The sequence below is a fragment of the Gymnoscopelus braueri genome (genome assembly GCF_963280865.1).
Source record: "Gymnoscopelus braueri genome assembly, chromosome: 11".
Classification (NCBI taxonomy): domain Eukaryota; kingdom Metazoa; phylum Chordata; class Actinopteri; order Myctophiformes; family Myctophidae; genus Gymnoscopelus; species Gymnoscopelus braueri.
The window spans coordinates 18,498,887-18,522,332 of NC_137613.1; the positions used below are offsets into that span (position 1 = coordinate 18,498,887).

The 23,446-nt window shown below is 42.4% G+C and overlaps 1 protein-coding gene across 5 annotated transcripts in view; it reads right to left on the reverse strand.

Moving 5' to 3' along the window:
- col14a1b (collagen, type XIV, alpha 1b) overlaps window positions 1-23,446 on the reverse strand; it is a 193,205-nt gene that overhangs the window by 61,053 nt on the left and 108,706 nt on the right. For all 5 annotated transcript variants that reach the window (XM_080442843.1, XM_080442846.1, XM_080442844.1 and 2 more), the window contains 4 exons: window positions 19,774-19,903; window positions 15,012-15,134; window positions 13,792-13,941; window positions 9,189-9,305 (listed from right to left, as the gene is read on the reverse strand). In XM_080442843.1, the coding sequence (XP_080298969.1) occupies window positions 9,189-9,305; window positions 13,792-13,941; window positions 15,012-15,134; window positions 19,774-19,903 (520 nt within the window). The remainder of the gene's footprint in view (window positions 1-9,188; window positions 9,306-13,791; window positions 13,942-15,011; window positions 15,135-19,773; window positions 19,904-23,446) is intronic.

Below are 23,446 nucleotides of genomic sequence, written 5' to 3' on the forward strand. Positions count from 1 at the left end.
CACTGAGGTTGGCCTGCAAGGTTAGAATGCCCGTAGTAAAATGTTCAAGCAAGGCTGCAGCTCAGGTCTTCAGTGACAGTGACTAGAGGAACCACTACTGCAGGAGGACGGGCGCATGTGTCCTGTGAGTGCCCCGAAAATAGGCGATCTACAAGCTAACGACGCGTCGTGCTGTGAGCATGTAGAAGATCAGTGCTTCTACGGCTGACCCGGAAGTCAGGTCTCCAAATGGTCAGTCATAGGTGTACGAAGTAGTAATGTTTTTTTTACTTACGTATCAATACCACAATGTAGAAAATGTCCTGTATGCAAAATTTACTTGAGTAAAAGTATAAAGGTATTGGCATCAAAAATGTACTTAAAGTACCAAAAGTAAAAGTACTCATGCAGAATGTGCCATTTCACGAGTGTTCAAAATGTATAAAAACTAACGGAAAATAGCAGATCTACAAGCTCACAATGCGTCACTTTGCGACGCGTTGTGAGCTTGTAGATCGGTTATTTTCAAATAGCCAAAGTATATGGGGATGAAGTGGTTAATGCATGTTTTGTCATAATAATAAAAATCCACAAAGTAACTAGTAACTTAAGTTTTCAAAGAATTGTTGTGGAGTGAAAAGTACAATATTTGTAGTGGAGTAGAAGTAAAAGTACAGAACATTTTAAATACTCCATTAAAGTAAAAATTCATCCAATTTGTACTTAAGTACAGTACTTGAGTACATGTACTTGTACATGTACAGTTACTTTCCACGACTGCATGAATGAATGAATGAATTTATATTTTTCGTGTCTGGCTGCCTTTCACAGCCCATCCCTTACGGGATTATTCAGACAAAATTTAAAGAACAGAGCTTTTCCAGTGCCAACATGCTGACACCAACTGCAAATGGTGGACGGCAGGCAAAAAAGAAACACATTTCCCTGTGTGCATGAGGTGTCACCCCCACCGTGCCTGCATGGAGACACACAGCTATTAGTCTCTCGTAGCCAGGCGATCAGAGATCTCCATCTACTGACACGTCTAGGGAAATCTAAATCTAGACTGGAAACTATTCTGAAAAGTACAAAAATAACAGCAGCATCGTAGAACCAATGCAGACTTTCTCCAGATGGCGGAGATCTCTGATCATCTGCGAGACTGAATCAGACTTTTGACTAACACCGATTTTCTCTATCGTACCAGGCATGTTTTTTTTTCATCCCCAGGATGGTGGGATGACATTAACTCTTTCACTGCCAAGAGTATTTTCATAAAGTACTCCCCCAGTGCCAGCGATTTTGTAATTTTGTAATTTTTCACTCAAATAAATTATCTGATTGCGGTTTTAAACACATAGGACAGTTGTACCAGCAGAGAGCAGCAAATCGACACATTGAGCACCTCGCTGACTCGCTCGCCCCCTCCCAAACAGGCTCACGTCACATCCGGTCATGAACCGGATGTGACATTTTCGACAATCCCTGATCGGCCTTAAAACGATGTGATACACGACTACGATGACTGTTCGTCACCCAGACTATAGAAAATAGAAGTGGAGCTCTGCGTTCGTTTTTTATACCGTGTGAAAAACGTGACTTTCCCTATTCTGGCCGAAAATGACCGCGGGAATAAAATTAGAACCGGAAACGGAATCTGCGTCATGAAACCGGAACCCAATGAGTCTGAAGGAATCAGAAAGTGAAAGTGATCATGAAAAATAAACAGAATAGCGCGACCACAGTAAAAAGTAAAAACTCTGGATTTCTCGTTCTGGCAGGGAGGGTATTCAGAGAAAACTCGGGATAACTCGGGGCTTGGCACTGAGAGAGTTAACTTAGAGCCCTGCGGATAATGCCAGGAATTTATATAAATTGTTTCATTTGTTTGTTCATTTTTAAGCAAAATAAATAAGCTATAGTAGCTAGGTTTAACCAGAAATACCTGTGTACTGTCTACTGTCTCATTATTCTGACACGATTCCTAATCTGCAGGCAAGCATTGTTGGCAATTCAACTCAGCCATCCTGTGTCATATGCAGTTGTCTTAATGGATTTATGGCTTTTAAATGCTATTTTTGTTTAAATATATTACTCTGTGGCACTTGACTCTCTTACCGTGGTCTACAATAAATCTGCACTAAGACGCATGTAATGTATTATATTGCAGAAAGTGTATAATTTAAGGAAAACTCATTGAATCCTTATACTATATTGAACTGACGAATCCGATTTGACTAAGACAATTCGGAGGCAGGCACAGCCCTCTCATGAAGAGCGTGAAAGTTTGTTCTTAATTGAAAATCTATGCATGTGAAACTTTTTTTTCTCCTCCTCCTGTGAATCTCTTGTTGTTGTGAAGTGTCATGAAGATTTGCATTTGGCCAAATGAGGCGTAGATCGTCACCACACTAGCACATACACAAGCAGACAAGCGTATAGTGCAGCTCCACCACACTGCATTGTGATTTGAACACATAACTTCCTATCTATACCTGAAAATTGGACACACTGCAATTAGACTCTATGGAAAATAAGATTTGAAGACGCAGATGCTGAAGAACATCTTTCTTTGATCACGGTGGATATGTACTGGTTCAATGCCGCAAGCAGCACAGAAAAGGGTGTAGCGGAAACAACATAATTATGAACAACAACAACAACACAATAAAGCTAAAATACAATAGCAAGAAAGGCATTTCTTGCAATTTCTCGCATTTCTTGCAATGAATGAAGGAAGGACGTTCCATGGAAACAAGCCCCCAGGGCTTTTCGTGTTATACTTTTAGCATAGCTTGTTAAATTGCACTTGCCGTATACTGTTTTGCAACATGTTGATAAAGTATTCAATCCAAAAGACGTGGCAACGCAACAAATCAACTGCATGGATGGCATGTAGCAAGTAAAATCCTTAGTCTTAATTTAACTTCTAGAATGAACAAAGTACAGGTCCATTTGGTTACATTGGTACAGTCTAGGAGTTACAAATGGATAAATGAACACAGAGGATTTTACTGTGTGCATTCTTTTGTTGCCTCAGTCTCATTATCCTGCTTGCTGGCTGTGGTGGAATGTTCATTACTCAAAACTGCATTTTAATTCACACACACCGCACGCACGCACGCACGCACGCACGCACGCACGCGCACGCACGGACGGACACATTACCCCCTTCCCTTTTCAGGAGTTATTCTCCTCTAGGTAATTATTTACTGCCCTGGCCAACATAAATCCTCATTTACCTGTGTGGGTGAATGAGAGGTCTAATTCCTCTGGCCACTCTCTGGAGAACCACCGTGGGGCTTCAATTATGTGTTGGGGTCCACTCATGAAACGGTATAACAATGGCAAGGTTTGTGGTTTGAAGGCCTCCGGGTGATGAATAATAGTCATTATATTCCTATTTGGCGGATGAGCGCCGTGTTATTTAAGCCAATTCTGCCTTTGGAAGCAACGATTTGGGACTGGTAAACATTTTGGATGCGTGGAATTCACTCAGGGTCCCGTGCCATCTGCTAAGTGCTCTTTAAGGGGTGTTTGAGTGAGGACAGGCATTTAACTTCCAGATGAATGGTGAAAGGTTAACGTTAATATGTCTGGCGGGGAGCGTGGGTAGACACAGGGAATCACAATTGGATGGAAATGACCCGAATGACGAGGGAATAGAATGATGTCCTGGTGGCACTGGAGTGATATCTCTTCATTGTCTTTGTGAATAAATATGGCTACGGGCCGGGGTATGTGATAAACAAATTATTGTCATTGCCAGAGATGCAGCTGGGCCCTAGGTTGGATACCAAGGCACCGGGTCACTGTGACAGTATGCAGGGCATGTGCTTATTGGTTAGCGGCCCTATAAGGCCCCCTCAAGGTGAAATGATCACCCAAGAACAAGTTGGGCATGGCTTCATGTGCATCTCAGACACTCTCTCTCTCTCTCTCTCTCTCGTGGGGGAAATACTTAAAGGTTCATTGCACATTGCATAGCCTCTACCGATAAACCAGGGGTATTACACCTCTATGACTACGGCAATGAAGGTGAGACTTAGCTACTGCTAAGTTTGGGAAGCATGGAGAGCTTTAGGCTTTTGACAGCAGGCTTTAGTAAGGAGGGGGAAAACAGGATATGGATGGTGATATTGGTGGGTAACATTATGTCTCAATGAAACCTTCATATAGCATGCCTCATTTCATCGAAAAATATCATGTATGATATTTTGAATAAAATAGGGATAGGCCTATTCAGAAACTTCTATTACTTTGTGAACTTTCCTTTCAATCAGCTCATCACCGAATTCCTGACTGACTATTACAGTCCTTCCAGTCTCACACACACAGCACTGTCAACAGCACTGGCCAGACTGTGTTGATAATTACATCTGAAAATGTATTAAGAAAATGGAATAGGAGGTCTGGATTCCTTCTGTCAGCAAATTTGAATGTTAATTAAACATTCCTGGCATAATGTACATGCACCATCTGCAGTGAGTGCCATATTTGATAACATGCAGAACATTCACAACAAGGGAAAGCTAATAGTAATCCACCTTCTTTATCTGTCTGTCTGTTTGTCTGTCTGTCTATACTCAGCCTTTAACCTCTCCCTCCATCTCCATATGTCTCGTCTCGCGAATGGAATCTCTCTCAGTCCCTCTCTAAATCTTAAGCTTACATTTGTGAGTGGACGCACTAAGCCATAATTACAGTCATTCCTATAACAAGTATATCTTCCTCCAGACACACTTGGCAACCACAATGCCGACCTTTCCTTTTTTTTGTTTTACTCGCCGTGGCAAATGTAAATGTCATCTTGGTACGGGGATCCATAATCCTGCCAAGTCATTGCATACCTAAACCTTTAAGACTGTCAACGCACTAAGACTGTCAGCGAGGAATTTCCAACACGGACACACTCGCGCTGCAGGTCCATGCTGCAAAGGCATGTATGCAAGACGCCCACGTGTGAAGTGTGCTGGAGTATACACTTCGTGGACACCCGGGTGGGGGGGAGAGAGAGTCTATACGTACATGGCAGGAGGAAGGAAGGTATTTGTGAGGGGAGGAATCAGAATTACATGCAATGGTTAGTGGTTACACTTTATGGTTCATAATATTTTCTTATTTTTTTCCCACCTCCCTTCATGTGGATACGTTCCTCTGTGTGAACTTTACTTTAACTGTGGACCTGCCATGTGGATCTATTAGCTGTGACGTTTCTGCCGTGTGTGTGTGTGTGTGTGTGTTTTGCACCTTATGTCTAATCATGCATACGCACCTGCATGCCGCTATGTGGACCTACCAATGTTTTTACCACTTTTGCACCTTATGCTTAACCTCACGTACATACTACATACTGGACATGCTGGTCTTATGCTATGTGTATATTTATATAAATAGGTACTTATCTTGATCTTTTTATGTTCTCTCTTCCCTGCATGGAAGCTAGCGTTCTGTCTCACTCACACACACACACACACACAGCACCATGTGATTGTGATGCGTTGTCACGTCTGACAATCTTGTCAACTCTCAACCCTGAAATCCCACATGTAATCTCAGACAAAATGCTAAGCCTCTGGCATTGGTTACAGTAGTTTGCATACGTAGCATATTGCTTCCTTGCTTGCACACATTGTTTCAGTTCAACTTTGTCATGTATAGCATATGCATAATGTATACATTGTTTTATGTTCTTTCATGACCCCTTAAATTGCAAGCTTGCTAGATATGCAAGCCAAAAGAAAATTGGAGTTGTTCCCAAATTATAGGAACACCTTACCTCAATAGATTAGAGAGGCAGGCTCTACTGAAATCTTTATGCGACACTTAAAACATCTTTTTAACCTACAGTAGCTATAAAAGGCTATATTTTTTTCATTTTTTTTTTACATTTCAAGGCATTTTATTTTCCATTTACCTTTCTTCTTCATTGAATATGTGCTTTAAGAAACCTACAGTAGCTGCTTTTTCTTTTTAAGTTTCCTTATTTTATTGCAAAGCACTTTGCTTTTCTTGTTTGCTTCCATTTAATCTATGTTTTCTGATGTTTTGATCTCTTCAGGCACTTTGAGCTGCCTGTGTTTTATATGAAAGGTGCTATGCAAATAAAGTCTTACATGTAAAGAACACCCGTGTGTGTGCATGTAAGGCTGCATGAAAGCCTATAGGATTATATTTTCTCACACGTGACGTGACCCCTACTTGCCTGCACCTCCATGCATGCCTGAATGTACTGTATATTGTGTAAAGTGTATTTAGGTGTGCGTGTGTGTGTGTGTGCGTGTGTGTGTGTTCGTGCGCATGTGTGCGCGTGTGTGCATGCGTGACAAGAAGACTGAAACCTGCATGAAGAAGCGTTCCTCTCTGATCCTTCTGGAGGACTAAGTGAACTACACACCCAGATTAATTCTCTGTCGCATTTACAACCACATCAGGCAAGAAAAGGCATACATAATCCAATATGATTTTAAATATTCTGACTGCTTAAAGGGGAGGATGCATATTTTAGCACATGCACTGCATCAGTAGCCTGTACTAGACATTTGGTTGTGCCTTCATTTCTACTGACAGACACCACAGAGGAGAATGAAGAACAGACACTGCACATGTTCTCCCAATACATCCCCTGCCTTAGAGCAGTGGTTTTCAAACTTGTTCATGTCAAGGACCCCCAAAATTATATGTATTTGGCCGCGGACACCCATCTCAAAATATTTAGTTCCAGGTACGAGGGGCAGCCATAGCTGAGTGGTTAGTGAGCCCGCCTAGGGAGCCAGAGGCCCTGGTTGCCACAGGTACGATTCCAGGCCACGCCAGCATATGTGTCGAAGAAATGAAATTTGTCCCTGAGCAAGACTCTTAACCCCTAATTGCTCACAGGCCCTCATTGGAAACAAGCCCGCAAGGACTTTCATGAACGTCCTGTTAAAAGGAATTATCCTAACCCCCGGAAGCAAAGATTTGAGTTACAAATGTTTGCTTTAAAAATATATATATTCAAAGATTTGCAAAAAGAAAAAAAAAATGCAAAAATAGCAGATCTACAAGCTCGTGAGTGCCGTGCAATGAGCTTGTATACCGTATATGCTATTTTTGAATAGCCAAAGTATAACACATGGATAAAGGGGTTAAAATGATTGCAACGCTTTATTAACTAATTTAGACCCCTGGGGGTCCCCGGACCCCACTTTGAAAACCAATGCCTTAGAGACCTAAAAGCAATTCACTAATGGCCAAATTTTACACAATTAAGAGGTCCTACCTTTGTTGAACATAGCAACATTTTGATAGAAGATGTAACCAGTACAAACACTGCATGTTGTTACCCAAGTTTAGGTCGAGCTGACATTTTTCTCCACAGTGACTAGAGAATTAGAGTAATCATTTTAGCCGTAATCCCCCTCAAAATGACAGAGGGACAAAAATAAAGAAAGCATAGAGTCAAATTTGTCCTTTGGCCCCATGCAATTGGTGCAGCAGCAGCCTAATACTATCATTATTATGGGAACATTATTCAGATAAAAGAAATCTGCTCACTGTGGTGGCCACACTGAGTAGTACTGTATGTACAAGTAACCAATTAGGGGGTTATTTATTTTTGAAGAATGGAGTAAGTACGGGTTATTTTCTTTCTGTATTGGAATTGGTGAGATATTCATGTGTGTGGTTTAGAAGCCAACGTGATATGCATCAATAATCACTGCAGTGCACACTACTAGCATAGCGTGGCTATGGAGGCAGTGAATGGCAATGTTCCTCATGAATACAGGTCTGCAAACACAGGAATAAGTGTGGGCGTGTGGGCGTGTGCGTGCATGCGTGCGTGCGTGTGCGTGTATCTGCATTCTGGGGTGCAGGCTGTGCAACAAACACCCGTGTCCACATTCGTGTCCATGTCCCTTCCTATGAATGTCTCCATTCTGCCATCGTGTCAGTATATCATGTACTGACACAAGGACTCAATGTTTTATGTATGTACTGTACTGTATAGCTTCTTATGTAAATCTGCACATCAATCTGTGGATGCCTTTTCCACAAGTAGCAATATGAGAGATCAGCAAACGTGTACAGTATGTATTCATGCTGCATATCCATACCTGTTCATTTATGCATTCATATACATAGAGATGCAACATATACACCAGGGGCGCCCACACTATTTGACTTGAGAGCTATTTAAAATGACCAGCTCGACAAGATCTACCCACCCAAAAATGTATTATCCCATTGCTGAAAAGATTTACCTGAGGGGGCTTTGGAATAGCGGCGCTGGCTTTACATATAAGACAAACGCACTTGGAATGGGAAATAGTAGGGGAAATAAAGCCTTCCTCCCATTCTGTATGGAAGTGGTAGGTTTTCGGTTCTATGCCTCGCACATTTTTATATATCTGTATAATACTATACTGACGCTTGCGTGCAACACTCTTGAAAACAAAGCATTGCATTGCCTACTTCAATAGAACCCATGAAGGGAGCTGACAGGCCCTTCCTTCTTGACGTCAATCAAGTCACCTTCATCCAAGTGGCTCGTGCCAAAAAGAGGAGGAGTTTTGTGATTTTTGGGCGGTGAAACCGCCCCTATAAGTGAGATTTGGAAAAATGTACAAATATCTTGGGCAGTGAAACCGCCCCTAAAAGTGAGGTTTGGAAATTTGTACAATTATCCTGCGCTGTGATTGGCCAATCACAATCTATTCAGGACTGTGATTGGCCAGTGTCACATGACACATGTGCATAGCCCTATATAAGCAACCATAACTTGAAAAAAACCATAAATTGGTTTTTTTCAAGTTATGGTTTCGTCCATCATAAAGAGTGTTTCAATAAATGTATTTATCTTTTGTACATGATTGATCGACTCCATTCAGTATTGTGATTAGCTAGCAAGACACCGCCCACTTCACACAGGGTGTGATTTTTTTTTTATATATATATAATTATAATTCTTTAGGGGAATGTCATGTGTTCTACCTGCACAGCCTTTGTGATCTACTGGTAGATCACTATCTACTTTTTGGGCACCCCTGATACACACAGTCAAACATGTGTTAATGTATCAGTATGTAACACAGTAACACTTGAGAGTATAACATTGTAACAAAATGGACCCGCACTCAGCCTCCCAGAGCTAAATTGCTATGATTCTACTGTGTGCGTGTACTGTATACATGTACAGTATATATACTGTATTCTGTGTGTTTACTTACTTTGCAGTGACTCTATGGCCACCTTGTAGGAGCTGGCGTGGCGATGGGGCACCCACTGGCCACACATGCTGTTCACCCTGATCTGGTACGGAGTGAGGTTGGTCACACCCAGGTATACTGGAGGGAGAGGTGGCAGAGGTGGCACAGAGAGAAAGAGAGAGAGAGTTTAAAAACTTTTTTTTTTAAATCAAAACATTATTTTAACAATCTCTCAACAATCGTTTTACATACCGTAATATCAAACCATCTTTAAAGGTTCTATGACATTCATTTTCACTTTATTATTTTTTTATGTTTTTTGGGGGGTTTTATGACCTCAATTACACCCAAAAAATCTGAACTTTGAACATTCAGTGGATTTTCTGTGGTCTGGGGTTTTCTGAATAATTAGGCTGAAAAGTAATCTGAGCTTGGCCCTTCGGCAGTGAGGTCACAGCCGATTAATCCCGCCCACTCTCCTCCTCGCCCCTCCCCTCCCCTATCCTTTCCTTTGGGGGGGGGGCACAGCAGAGGCGATGATTGACAGGCAAAATCCCTCACCAGCGACACCCGCAGGCAAAGATTAATTTTTTCATTGCAGTTGAAAAGGCTTTAGAAATGTGAGAGAAAAACACCTGCCATGGATCAATGGAGTGGAATTTTTTTTTTTAAACTTTCTATACACGTTTGAAGGACCATGACAAAGACTTTTAATGTGTGGTAAAACTGAACGTCATGAAACCTTTAAATCACAAATATATAAATAAATGCTCCAATAAATAACATTACACCACCTCCACAGAGATGCTTTATACTACCTCCTATATCAATCATTATTCTAGATTTCACCATCCTACTAAACAATAATTCTACATCAATGTCCACTGAGTCATCAATCTTACTCTTTCTACAAACATAGATACGGTAGCCATCTTTGCTTGTCCCAAGATAATATTCATGAGTTGAGACTTTTGTTTTGTGGACCTACAGTACAGCAGTGCAGTACAGTAAGGAATGGAAGAGTGCTCTAAGCTAGCATGTCACCCTACAAGTTATAAAATATTTCTCAAATTATACGCATATAGTTTGTTCAAAACATATTAAAGTCAAGACTTCATTTTCAGCGCAACCCCCCCCCCCCCCAATTACGATTTTAAGATCGTATTATCTAATTGAGAAACTGATTTGAGTCACATTTGTGTAACTGAGGGCTGTATAACGCAAAACATTCCTAACTTTGCCTGTCTCACTTCAAGTGCTCTAACGATTATGTATAGCACACCAGTAAACATCCTACTGCAATAAAGCTATATATTGAATCCTAATGAGCACACATCTAAAGGACTCTGTGAAACCACATCCCCTTTTGTCAACTTTTCAGAGATTGAGAGTAAAACTTGGTTACTTTGCAACTGTTAATAAAAAACTGTCGCTTAAAACACATTCATACGCCTCTCACACAACATAATTCATGCCATACACTCGCGTGCACACACACACACACACACACACACACGCACACGCACACGCACACGCACACGCACACGCACACGCACACACACACACACACACACGTTCAAATATGTGTGTATTTTGTTAGCTGAGTTGGCGAGATTTACTCGTTTGTGAGTTTTAATGCATTAGCATACATTTCACAGCGTGCGCTGGTAACAGCCTCATACATAACAGCTTGTTTTTCATTCTCTCTGCCAAAACGGAGTAACTTCATGTTGACTCGACAATCCAATCTGCATGCGCTGGACCTTGGGAGTTAATGCACAATGTGCATTTGAATAATGTTTATGTAAACTCTAACCCCTTGAGTTAATGGGCCGACTTGGGGAGACCTCTGAAGTCTAAATCAGAACACAAAGGAGGTAGAGTAGCAGAATACTCAAGAAGATTCAGCCCCTAAGAGGTTTGAATGTATACAGGAAGACTCGTAATGAGTGAACACGTAGGGGGACAATAACAGTACATTCAATTCCCTTCTCTCATATCTTCCCACTCTCCATTTCTATTCAAATCATTCATCTGTCTTCCCCCCCCCCACTTGTCATCTTTCTTCTATGTTTCTTTTCCTCTTTATCTTCCTTCTCCCTCATCCCCCGCCCCGAATAAGTGTGGGCGTGTGGGCGTGTGCGTGCATGCGTGCGTGCGTGTGCGTGTATCTGCATTCTGGGGTGCAGGCTGTGCAACAAACACCCATGTCCACATTCGTGTCCATGTCCCTTCCTATGAATGTCTCCATTCTGCCATCGTGTCAGTATATCATGTACTGACACAAGGACTCAATGTTTTATGTATGTACTGTACTGTATAGCTTCTTATGTAAATCTGCACATCAATCTGTGGATGCCTTTTCCACAAGTAGCAATATGAGAGATCAGCAAACGTGTACAGTATGTATTCATGCTGCATATCCATACCTGTTCATTTATGCATTCATATACATAGAGATGCAACATATACACCAGGGGCGCCCACACTATTTGACTTGAGAGCTATTTAAAATGACCAGCTCGACAAGATCTACCCACCCAAAAATGTAAAAGAAGATTCAGCCCCTAAGAGGTTTGAATGTATACAGGAAGACTCGTAATGAGTGAACACGTAGGGGGACAATAACAGTACATTCAATTCCCTTCTCTCATATCTTCCCACTCTCCATTTCTATTCAAATCATTCATCTGTCTTCCCCCCCCCCACTTGTCATCTTTCTTCTATGTTTCTTTTCCTCTTTATCTTCCTTCTCCCTCATCCCCCGCCCTAACCTCCTCCTCCCCCCCTTCCGACCATCTTTGTCCTTCAGATAAGTCAAGGAGTCCTGATTGTTATGCAGATAGATATGGGGAGCTCACCTCTATGCAAAACAAGGTACCAAAGATGCATTCAGTTCACATTTAAGACATTTAGCCGGTCCCTTTTTGCACATATTCTTATCTTACTCATTACTAATTGAAATTCAAATTAATTCAAATGAGTGAGTCACACACGGCTGGTGTCCTGCTCATGGACACCAGTTGACATTTTGATGATGGAGCGGTCCCGTTTTACCACTGTGCCGGCCGAGATGCGCTTAATTGACATGCAGATGGAGGAAACGGAAGGCTCCTGCGTGAACCGATGTACTTAAGATGCTCTTGGTTGATTGAACTGACACCGGCCCTCAGCAGAGAGCCTCATAGAAGTGTCCAAAAGATCGCCTGTGAGATAGGTTCAATCTGTTTATATGCATCCATCCATCTGAATGAATGTAATTAGCTGACGTTGATGTTAAGAGTGTCAGATGGGTAATCGAGGCATCGACATCTTAACCCATTAAGACCTGAGGCCGCTTCTAAACATTTTCAAAATCCTAAAAAAAAAATCGGAAAAAAATATTTTAAAAATAATTTTCACGATTTTTCAAAAATAGCAGATATACAAGCTCGTAGCGCGGCACTCGGTGCCGCGCTATGAGCTTGTATATCTGCTATTTTTGAATAGCCTAAAGAAATCTAAAAGTGACACAGATGCGTTCCAGGTATCAATGGGTTAAGGTGTCGGGCTGTGGTTGTGATCAAAGTGAAAGTGGCTCGATTAAAGTGGACCAGCGTCTTGTTGGTACCTGTTAGGTGTAAGGCTTGTACCACTCCCCCATGGTTCTTATTTCTCTGAATTAAGGCTTACTTACTGGATTAAGGCTACTGCATCACAAGAGCGACAAGCAGGTTCAATTGGAGGAATTACGACAGACTGTAGCTGCTGCATGCATAATAGCGTCCGCCAACAGAAGCTACAGAAGAGCAAACTGATTCGACTACACATTTTGCTATAGTCTGGGGGATGGCTCAGGGTAGAAGACAGGGTGAAGCAATGAAAAATGGGATTGGTTTTCAAGATAGTCAAAGGGGCAATGCCCTCAATGCGCTCATACCTGACTAACTACCTCACCAAAGGGAGTGACACCCACATCCACAATACTAGAGGGAGCGACAACAACGATCTGGTACCACCCACCTATAGAACAAACATGGGTAAATTCTCTTTCTACTGCACTGTCAACAAAGTGTAGAATGCCCTGACACCGTCCCTTAAAATATGTGGATCACTGGCTTCCTTCAAAACAGGCCTGAAAATCCATCTTTCAGGAGATCAAAAGGGGAGGTAAACTCACTTTTCCTATAGAAAGGTGATGGCATTCACTGTTGACAGTTATTTTTATTTTTTTCTACTTTGTACATAATAGTGTTTTATATTTCTTGAGGATATTGTATTTTGGTGTTATTTGTATGCTATGTTGATGAATTGAATACAAAGGACCACAATGGAAACAAGTCCCCAGGACTTTTCTGTGCTATCCTTTTAGCTCAAATGCCTGACTGTACCTCGTGCTGTTTACATTTCCGACTAATACGTTTTGTTCCGTTTTTTTAAAATGTTTTAGTGGTGTGATCATTCCTTTTATGCATTTGCTTATTGCAGCACTTTGAGATTTTCAGAAATGTAAAGTGCATTATTACATTTCCATTATTATTATTATTATGATTTATTATTATTAATAATAAATTAATCAATCAATCAATCAATGAATCAATCAAAAGCTCTACGTGAAATGCAAGTGGAAGGACAGCAGACTCACGCGTCTTGGCCTTGCCAGCGAGGGCGTCGCTGGTGCCGGTGGTGTAGGAGGCGATGACCTTCACGCTGTACTCCGTCCCACTCAGCAGGTTCACGATAAGCATGGTGCTGACGTCTTCACCCACAAACGTCTCAAGCGCTGGACCAGGAGCTGTGGACGATGGGACGTGGTTAATGGAGTAGATGGGGGTGGAGGTGTAATCAGAGTTGGGGGGGGGAGGGCTGCAGTGGCACATTGTGGTAATGAGTAAGTTATCCTGTGTGTGTGGATTTATACAGGTTTTCAAAAGTTGAATTAAAGTACATTTCAGCACCATGGGAACCAAAGGAATCTGCAGGATAGATTTGTATTTGATCTGGCATGTATGTAGGTCTGGCAGCTAGCCACCTCCCAAATCCTATATACTTATTGACCGGGCTCCCCCAGGGTTCTATACTTGGTCAGTTCATTTTTTCCCTTAATTTCTTTACTGAAAATAGCCGCTCTACACAAGCGTTTATCTAATATGACGCGGGTTTGATACAATGACTGTCTGCAGGTCAACCCAGTGCAACGCACCAGGCTCATGAAACTCAGAACAAAACTAGGCAGTGCTGATCAAATATTAATCAAGAATCTGTTATTGCTTTGTCTATTTCCCACCTCAAAAGTATTTAAATAATAATATTAACATTTGTGACTAGGCCACCATTTTATTCTGCTTGAAAACATACAGCCACCACCAAACTTGAATGTGTCGCTCAGTGCCAAGTCACACTTTTTTTTGCTCTGACTGGTTCTAAGTTTTATCCAATTACATCCAAAAGGCATATTGGTCTGCGCCTTTGATGGAAACTGAGAGGTGGCAGACCAATTTACATTTGGGAATTGGTCTAGTGATGCCAGGCTAGCACCATTATGCAGGTGCAGTCAGGGATTTGACCAATGTATTAATAATATTAGGATTAAAGGGATATTCCACCGCGTCTCAAGCCGAAACCAGGCTGGTCCGGTGCATAATATTAATAATATTAGCTTTGTGCCAAGCGAATGGGATATTCTGTGTGTGTGTGTGTGTGTGTGTGTGTGTGCGTGCGTGCGTGCGTGCGTGCGTGCGTGCGTGCGTGCGTGCGTGCGTGCGTGCGTGCGTGCGTGTGTTTATCTAGGTACACAACTGTGGTATCTGCATGTACCTTATACAGGTGAACGTATATACAGTAGGTGTATGGGGTGTTATTTACCAGTCACAGGCTGGTACACGACCCTGTAGCCCATAGTGGGAGACGGAGGAACATCCCAGCTGATCCTGAACCTGTTGTACCATTCATCTGACACGCGCAGGTTCCTTGGAGCCGACAGAGGCACTGCACGGATGGAGAGAGAGATTACAGACGGAGAGTATAGGGGAGGGTCAGGGAGATAAGGAAAGAGGAAAGTAAGAGTGAGAGCAGGCGGGAAATGTCAGGGAGATAGGGATGGGGGGGGGGTGGGTCAGACAGAGAGAGAGAAAGAGAGAGGGAGGGAGAGGAGAGAGAGTTAACAATTTAGGCATTTAGCAGACTTTTAGCAAGATCAGAGTAAGCATGAACCGTAGTCAAACAAATGTAGTGCCCCAAAGAAACTATATACCAGGTAAACATCAAACCTAGCATCTGAGATGGTGGAAAATTAGAGGGGGGAATAGGGAGATAGAGAGAGAAACAAGGGAGAGAACAAGATCAAGTAAAAAAAAGGTAGATGGAGGCATACAATATGAATCGCTGAGTCATTTCAGAGTTGACGAGCAGAGGAGCGAATGAAAGGAAGCGGAAAAAAAAGGAAAAAAGAAACCAAAGTAGAGGAGAACAGAGGGCAGGAGTGAACAGGAGAACACAAGAGAGACAACAAACAAGAGAAAAGCAGGTCAAAATCCACATGAGGAAAAGAAACAGTCATAACAGAGCAAAAGGGGGGGAAATATTATCTGTGAGGCAGATGATTGATGATACAGTACCTGTATATTTCACATACAATGGCTTATGAATCATTCTGCTGTTATACTGTAGTTGACAGGTCAACAAGTTGACAACGTTAACAAGTTAGTCACTCAAGTTGAGTGATCAACGTGCATTTTTATACTTTAACGACCCACGATAACCTGGGATGTTGGACTGCGGTACAGTATGGAAAGTTTGGGTCTTTGTGGTTTATCGAGATAGTCCACATAGAGCAAGATCCAGGGATTGATGCCATCAAGAAAATTTTGTTGTACACTTATGTTCAATGACAAAATAAAATCATCCATCCATCCAATGCATCCGGTCCATGAGTCAGATTCTAACCCTGGACGTCACATTTGATTGCGTTCCCATGGGGTGTGCGCAAAGACGGCTTGAGCCATTGGAGCATCCAAGCATTGTACACCGCCTGTCTGCATCTTTCTGCATCCCCCACCATAACATCGGTGTCAAATCCCCAGCTAATGATTGTGGATATTCTGTCACATTATCTGTCTATCTTTACTGCCCCTTTGTCATCCACTGTTGCAATGCTGTCATTCTCTTGACATTTTCTCCTATACTTCTCTGAATTATGTGATGAGTTCACATCCCAAGTTTATGTAGTCTGTCATATAATGCTGGCTATTCTGTCGTATACACCTCAAAATACCCCAGTAATACGTCAATATTGTCTGTCATTTCCGTCTGTCATGCCTCATCAACCATCAATTGAACCCTTCGTTATTTTTTAAGGCAATTCCATGAAGGGCTGCTTGGCATACCTAGTTGGCGTGGTCATGCGACAAAAATATCCGATATACAAGCTCACAACACGTTGCTCCATGGTGCGTTGCGTTTCGCTGAGCGACACCGGCACGCAACTGCATATAAATTCGGCTTAAGGTTCGGCTTCCCTATATTGCACTCCTCTCCCATCACATTATCTGTCATCACTTTCCTTTCTCATTCCTCTCTAAAACCCCAGCAATCCTACAGTATCTACACACTCTAGTCTACACCATCTCTGTGAGTGATGTCCTCACCCCCACGAGGTGTGAGATACCATCAATTTAATGTAACCCCATAGGCTCAAATCCCAAGAATATAGAGGCCGATCTGTCACATTATCTGTCTTCACTTCCCATTCTTATTCGCCTCTAAAAACCCAGCTCGCCCTCTCTACTTTCGTTGCTATTCTTCCCTCAGCGACCGCCTCATTACTCACTCGCTAACAACGACAGGGGGACCATCATCGTTCCCCCCATAATGTGACTCCATAGGTTCAAATCCCCTGATTGCGCTCACTGCTCTGTCGCATTATCCGTTTCTCAATTCCACGGCTAAAATTCACAATCATCCTCTCTACACTCGCTGTCATCCGTCCCTCAGTGATCAGCTCATCCCTCACTCGCTAACAGGCACCATCCATCACCACTGGGCTGCCTGTGGCCTGTCGTTGCAGAGCAGACAATGTCATTAGTGCCTGCTAATGTGTGTGTGATGCGTTGCACGGAGGGAGGCGAGACCGGCGAGGACAGAAAGATGAAGGAGAATGTAAATGTGACTTCCCTGCTGAAAATCTGATGTTTGTTTTGGGAATGCAGGATGAGGTGGAGGCGGAGGAATTCATTAGCATCTACAGTACGGGTGCATCATTCAATTTCCTCACACTTTTAACTTATCTCATTGTTGTTCTACGTCTGGTGCAGCTATCCAATCCTATATTAAAATTGCCTTGTGGGTGGACGCTGGGTGTCACAAACATAACATGCCCATATTTGGAGACTACTTTCATGCACTGGCAGTTTATATAAATCTTGCTGATGTCACTGATGATGTGACACAATGGCTTCGCTCAGTGATATCACAAGCTCACAGAGGTTACCTACCTTATATGGAACTATTCTGACACTCAGAGTGATGCGCAGAATGGAAAATCAGTTGGATCAGCGTATCTCAAAAAATATAAATAATTCCGAAAATTCCCCATATATTGAGTATCCTGATGTCATCAATATGTCATCATAGTCCTGAAGTCATTAAACTGGCCTGGACTTCATATGTCGACATGCCTCACATGGAATTCCATAGATGGGCATAAAAGACACACATACAGACATCTACATACTGTGTATGGGAATATAAGGGACACAGACAAATAGACGGGTACAATGGGTACTCTGACCATGGGTACAATGGGTATTAACGGTTGGATACATTTCCAACTTGCATCGACTTGCATGGTCCCCGAGGAGGCCAGAGCGAAGGGCAGTGGCGAAGTCTCAACAATGCTATATGAAATGTACTCTCTCACCCCTGCCGAAATGCTTGTGCCAAACAGTTGGCACAGGAAAATTCCATTACAACTTGCTAAACGTATTCAGTGCACCATTCATTTGCATTCGACAAAAGAGACGTGACTACGCGGTACCAATATCTTGCAGCTTCCCATTAAAACTATCCACTTTTTGTTAGATGTTAAAGGCACTATTAAAGGTGCGATTTGCAGCTATCCCTGTTTAATATACCCCCCTCCACACCCCCACACACACACACACACACACACACACACACACACACACACACACACACACACACACACACACACACACACACACACACACACACACACACACACACACACACACACACACACACACACACACACACACACACACACACACACACACATCAAATCAATAGTTCCCACTGGTAGATGGATTCTTTTGTTTTCCCAGAGAAAGCTAATTTAGAGCTTATTGAATGATGGGCTTTTTTTTTGTTGCATGGCCTGTCTTCAACTTGCACATACTCTCACTCTCTCTCTCTCTCTCTCTCTCTCACACACACTCACACACACACACAGAGTGTAAGAACACGTTGCACAGTGATCCGAGGCAGCTTGGACAATTGATAAATAATCAACAGCGTTTCTCGTATAACTGAAATTCTACCGTTAGCTTTTCTTTAATGAGGGGTTTGGTTTGTTAGACAGTTTGTAAAACCTGCGTGGGTGGGATCCTGTGCAGTTGGTTCTTTTCCCTTGTTTAACAAGACATGAGATCACGTTCATAATTTACCACAATGACCGGGGGGAAGTTGTAGAGCACGAGGACTGGAGGAAAGCTTGACTTTTACACACAAACACACATGCATGCATGCACAAATCAGTTCACTCTTTTCTCCCTCAGCAAGCCTTTATTTTACTTCCAATTTCCATTATTCATTAATTATTCATAAAATTCATTATTATTATTATTTTATTCTCTTTGTGATTTGAGTTTTACTTCACTTTTGAAAACATGTTGTCTTTATTTTGTGCTGCACTGTACTTCATTCTTCACCCTCCACTTTCTCCTTCTCTGCGGCACAGGAATGTCACTTAATACTTGCTTTCCTCTCTCTTCCTTCCCTGACATACAGTCCGACAGTAACCTGTGGGACCCATACAGCATTATCTGAGATCACCACAAGTAAATGTCAGTCCAGCAGACACAGGCCAAGCGGGTCAGCCTACACACTGCTTCTTTAACTGGGATTACTTTTTTTCTCCTCCTTTCTCAACAGCACATTCGCAGACAGAGGGGGGACTAGAATGGAGAGAGAGAGATAGATAGATATTTCAAGGTGAGGCTTCTGCAGAATAGCATTTAATAGTTCCTCACCTGAATCATAGTTTGATTTCTTGTACATATAACATGGTGGGTGGCAAGAATAGATAACCCCAGACATGTGTGCGATGGGGTCAGAGAAGGTTGTAACTGGAAGGTTGTAGGTTTCAAGTTTCACTGGACAGCGGAAGAGCTCTTTGCCACACACAAGGTAAAAGTAAAGGTATATTCCTGCTCGGTCAACATTCCCTGGATCGAGATATACTTTTTGTTAAGAAGGGGCAGGTCATCCCCTTGTTAAGTACCCTGACATCATGAATGAATAAATTCAAGTATGGATGACATAATGATAGAGTAAGTGAAATGAATAAATTAACTGCCCCAAAAAAATAGTGTCAAAAGGTTGTTCTTACGTGTGCGTCCCACTCGTGTGACACTGGGTCCATCCGTGTCTTGGTACACGGGTGTGACGGTCACTTTGTACTCTGTGTCTGAAAGGAGAGGCTGCAACAGCAGGCTGCTCTGGCCAGAAGGAACCGTCCTCTGGAATGGAAAAGACAGGTTCATGATAATAGTTGATTATCTGCTTTTCACCAACGTTTAACCACCCTATTCTTAGGAAATTAGTAGAGGGGGCCCGGACCGCTAGCCTAGCGGTCTGGGCACTAAGGCTCTAATGTTGCCTGACAGCGCATCGCGGGTTCGAGTCCCAAAAATAAGAAAGAAATAAGAAAGAAGTGTAAACAGCACAAGGTACTGTCAGACATTAAGGCTAAAAGGATAACACAAAAATGTCCTGGGGACTTGTTTCCATTGTGGTCCTCCTATGTATTCAATTCATCTGTTGCAACTGTACTACTATACTTGGACCGTTTTTTCCAACGACATTACATTTCTTCACCTGATCTGCAGCTTATAGATCTTCTATTTTTGGCAATGTCATGACGCTCATGATGATGCATACATGACGTGTACAATAATAGATTACAAAGGTGCCATTGCCCTGCAGGATGATGAGTCAGCCGGCAGAGGGCTCGTGTCAGAGGGCTCGGTGTCTCAGGCCATCAGACACTTTGAAGGGAGAAAACCCCCCTATTTTTGGGCCAGGGGGGTTGGCGTGAAGCATGCAGCGAAACGGTTGAATTGACAATTTCCGGAGGCGAAGTGGTGTGTTTGGTGTGTGTTTTCCCAGCCATTCTTTTGTTTGGTATTTTGGGGACTCGCCGTGCGCCGGTGTGGGAGGATAGGTGCAATAGTGGTGTTGGCAAATCAACACTACAATTTTGTAACAGGAGTACCGGTGCATTGCGAGGTGCGCGCTTTTCCATTACTCTTTTCGGCACACTAGTTTGTGGAGGCACACCCAGACAGATGTCTCCAAAAATCACACAACCCCGTTTTATGTGTGTCTGTTTCACGCTGGTATAATTCCTTCAAGCTGGAACACATATTTTAACATGTTTTTAATGCATTCTAACCCAGATGACAGTGATTACATGCTTGTATCCAACAAAACTGTTGGCATCTGGCATGATGCACTGAGAATATTGAAGGCATAATATCTATATCGGTTTAGGGCAGCCCTGGCGTAGCGGTTAAAGCGTTCATACAGAAGGTTGAGGGTTCGAACCCTACTTGGGGAGGTCAGCAAGGGCATGGGGCCAAATCAAATGGGTTCAGATGTGAGAAAAGTGTCCTGCAGGAGGCACGTCTGAAGCCTGTCCTGGACGGGAGTCTCCAGACGTAAAAACTGATATTGGTTTCTCCTAACAGTAGATGGATTATTACACATACTGCCATATTACACACACTGCCATGTTCTGTTTGAAATCATTGAACCCAAACCCTTTTTTAAGGTGCTTATGTAGTGTTTAAAACAGGGAGCAGGTAGGTACACAGATAGAGAATCCAGCAGATTGCCCACGGATTTGTGCCTTTCATAGTCCAGTGTACTGGAAGCATACTCAAAGCATACCAGCCTCATATTATAGACAATGTTTGTCTTAATTGGACAGGTCACACAGATAGCTACACACCAACACAAAACATAACTGCTGCACAGACCTCCTTGGCAGACATAATATGCTCAGGGACAAATATATGTCCACTTGGACATAAAAGCAGACCAAAATCGGACCCTGAGCTTTATATGGCTAGGTGTGTGCAGCAGTTGTGGACGTCCATGCACAAAATGTATTTGGTGATTAAGAATTGAGCTAATGAACTCTGATTGACAGAGTAACACTTCTCATAAAACTAGTGTCATTTGTATTTACTGAATATATTTACTCCCTATATCATATTACATCATCTGCTCTCTGCGGTCTGTTGTTGATGACTCTGCAACTCCCATACACAAGGACATCAGTTTCGTGGGGAGAAATTACATTTACATTAGCACTATGCTGTGGCACTGCAGCACTGCACTGCTCTAAAAGGTAATGCACAACGGAGCATTTCATTAGTCATGATTGAATCCACCTGCAACACACCCACTGATAACATATTCAGCCTAATCCAGCCCACCTCGTCACTTTGCTGTGCGTATTACTCAGAGCTTCTACAGTCCAGAAAATACTAAAAGTTCATACTGGTTCAGATGTTTCCCAAAATAGCATTAAGAGTCTCATTCAAAGGAGTGGTGACTAATTTGCCCTGTGATTATTTGTATTGACAAGATTTGACACAATTCATGCTTATGCATCCTGCCCTGTTCAACTTGTAGTTATGAATTGTACCCCCCCGCCCCCCCCTGAAAAGGTTAAATGGATAAATGCATTTGTAAATATCATAAAAGCAAGTCATAGCCATCCATGCACAGTAGAACGTATTCTAAGGCGCGGACATGATATTTCCTGCAATCACATTGTACAGTACTACCACTTTTGTGTCCTCCTGTGAGATAAGGAGGATGGACTCTGGCAACCGACCAAGTTCCCTTGGTAAGACATAAGTTCAACTGAGAGCGATAGTAACTGCACTGACGTGGCAGGAGGGCAGGAGATTAATTGTGCCTAAGTAGTTCCTCTGTCAGTCAATTAGCGTGCTAAAGGGAAGCGTTACTCAGCTACTCTGTCCCTGCTAACTCACTTAGATTTTTCTTAGGTCAAGTCCCAATTTGTGTTTTGCGAAACAGCATGAAACGAGGCCCCACACTGGAACTCCGTTATCTAATTAGCACAATATGAAAAATTATGTTTGGTATTATCGTTCTAAACCTACGTTCCTGCTGTCCCACATACAGCCAAGCAGTTGAATTTGTTTTTGCAGATTGAGCTTTAACCTTTGTTTTTATTACAAGACCATTATGGTTTCATGGGAGACGCTTCTGAACATGTATTCTATAGCTAGTTTGAACAATTCAAATACTCTTTCGTCTTAAAATAAAATATCTATTATTATTGTAGGGCTTGAGTTTACCAACTGCATGGTGCAAAGCAGCAGTGCTGAAGTTACAAGCCAAGAGAAATACAAGCTGCCGCTATGGAATCAAAATGACTGAAATTAGTCATGGTGACTGAGAACTTTAATCCATGCCTTCTGTTTTATGTGTCCTTGGTTTTGCTCTCCATTGTCTACGCTCCATTTCTCACTTTCTCTGTCCTCTGAAACCCTGTCTCCCTCTAACATTCCCCTCTATACCTCTCTCTCAACTACTTAGTACTCTACAGTGTTCTGAGTGTGATCTTTTTCTGTCTCGTTTTCACTCAGCCTCATCCCGTATCTTTCACCAGCTCTTGTCAGCTTCATCCCATATTTATTATTGCATTTCATTTTTGCATCTCTTTCTCTCTCCGACGTGCACTTTGTCTCTATCTCTGCCTGTCTCTCTTTTCTTTGGCTGACAGACAGAAAACATTCTCTGTTTTTCCTGCATTCACACTTCCATTTCACACTTTCCCTTTTTCCATCCTTTCCTCCCCCCCATGTACCTGTCTCTCCCCATCTTCCAGTTCCAGCATTCATCTGCCTATCTCTCATTTCAGTATGCATTCTGAAATGAAAAATAGGTAGGCAAAAAAAGAAGAAATAACCCCCCCGTGCCTTACAGACTTGTTATTCAGCCAGTCAAACACACTGGGTCGT